Below are 1665 nucleotides of genomic sequence, written 5' to 3'. Positions count from 1 at the left end.
GGGAGGGAGGAGGGAGGAGGGGTCAGGATGGGGAACACGTATATACCTGTGGCAGATTCATGTTGATATATGGCAAAACCAATACAATATTGTAAAGTTAAATAATAAAATTTTAAAAAAGTAAAAAAAAAAGATAGATGGTCAATAAAATAAGATTTTTTTAAAAACAAAAAGTCATTCAGTGCAACTCAAAAGTGCTTAGATTAATGAGCTGGTTAAAAGTAAATGCAAATAAGCATAATAACGGATTTTCTGTTATGAATAGGTAATACATCTACCTCAGAAGAGTGTTGTGAGAATTAGCTCAATTAATATATTAAAAGTACTTACCTGGTACAGATGAACTTATCTGAAAGCAGAAATTGAGACACAAATGTAGAGAACAAACATATGGATACCAAGGAGGGAAGCGGGGGTGGGATGAGTTGGGATATTGGGATTGACATATATACACCCCTATGTACAAAATAGATAACTAATGAGAACCTACTATATAGCACAGGGAACTCTACTCAATGCTGTGTGGTGACCTAAATGGGAAGGAAATTTTAAACAAAGAGAGGGGATATATGTATACATATAACCGATTCACTCTGCTATACAGCAGAAACACAACACTGTAAAGCAACTATATTCCAATTTTTTAAAAATGTATAAGTACATTGACAGAGATACACACAAAAGTCAATAATAAGGAATAAATGTGGTATTTAAAAAAAGCACTTACAAAAGAATCTAACACAGAATAAGCACAACTTAAGTGTTATTTAGTAGTAGTAGTCAACTCAAATGTCTTTTATAGCAACAAAATTTAACCCCAGAAATGTTGTTATTCTTGATTGCCTTTTAAAACCTGTTTCTCACTTACTCTCGCATCCTTGTCTCCAACGAAACAAATAACACGAAGAGATGGGACCCATCGCTTAAACTCGTTCATCCAGTTGTGTAAAGTCGATTTTGGAACTAAAACCATGTGAGGTCCAGGAATGTTTCGGTAATGTTTCAGATAACCAAGCAAAGCAATCGTCTGTAAAGTCTTACCAAGACCCTGCATTATCATCACAGAGAAAAAAATCCATAATCATTTTTTATTTAATGAAACATTTGTTAGTAGCAACATTACAAAAGATATCTGCCAAGTATCTCACATTGGGAAAAGTTAAAAGACTTTTTTTTAAGTGAATAACCATTCCAATTCAATACTTAGGCTGAGCACAAAAAGAAGCCAAGAACTTGCAGTTAGAAAGTTGCTCAACAAAGCAATTTTCTATTTAGGAGACTTTTACTCCTAAAGGAGTGAGCAACCCCTACCATTTTTTCTACTAGTTTGCAAAATTAGGAACTTTGTGTATTTCATAAAGACACATTTCCTTTATCAGCCTGCTTGGTGTTAGTGGTGGTGGTTTAGTCACAAAATGTCAGACACCCATAGCCCTCCAGGCTCCTCTGTCCATGGGATTTCCCAGGCAAGAATACTGGGATGGGTTGCCATTTCCTTCTCCAGGGGATCTTCCCAACCCAAGGATCAAACCCGCATCTCCTAGATCTCTTGCCCTGCAGGCTAATTCTTTACAGACTAAGCCACCAGGGAAGCCCAGTCAGCCTGCTTAGATACCACTCTTTCTTTCCCATTGCCCTCAACATTATTACAGCCCAGGTTTGAAA

General features: G+C 36.5%; 1 protein-coding gene across 1 annotated transcript in view; it reads right to left on the bottom strand.

The window, feature by feature from the left end:
• The window catches only part of LOC104987018 (probable global transcription activator SNF2L1), a 10073-nt gene extending 8980 nt beyond the window's left edge, over positions 1-1093 (bottom strand). Inside the window, exon 1 of the mRNA XM_010837781.1 lies at positions 869-1093. Coding sequence (XP_010836083.1) covers positions 869-1060 — 192 coding nt within the window. The 5' untranslated portion in view covers positions 1061-1093. The remainder of the gene's footprint in view (positions 1-868) is intronic.
• Between the last annotated feature and the right edge of the window lie 572 nt (positions 1094-1665).

Source organism: Bison bison, unplaced genomic scaffold (assembly GCF_000754665.1).
Source record: "Bison bison bison isolate TAMUID 2011002044 unplaced genomic scaffold, Bison_UMD1.0 scf7180017845910, whole genome shotgun sequence".
NCBI classification, from domain to species: Eukaryota; Metazoa; Chordata; class Mammalia; order Artiodactyla; family Bovidae; genus Bison; species Bison bison.
This window is presented reverse-complemented; position numbering and strand designations above follow the sequence as displayed.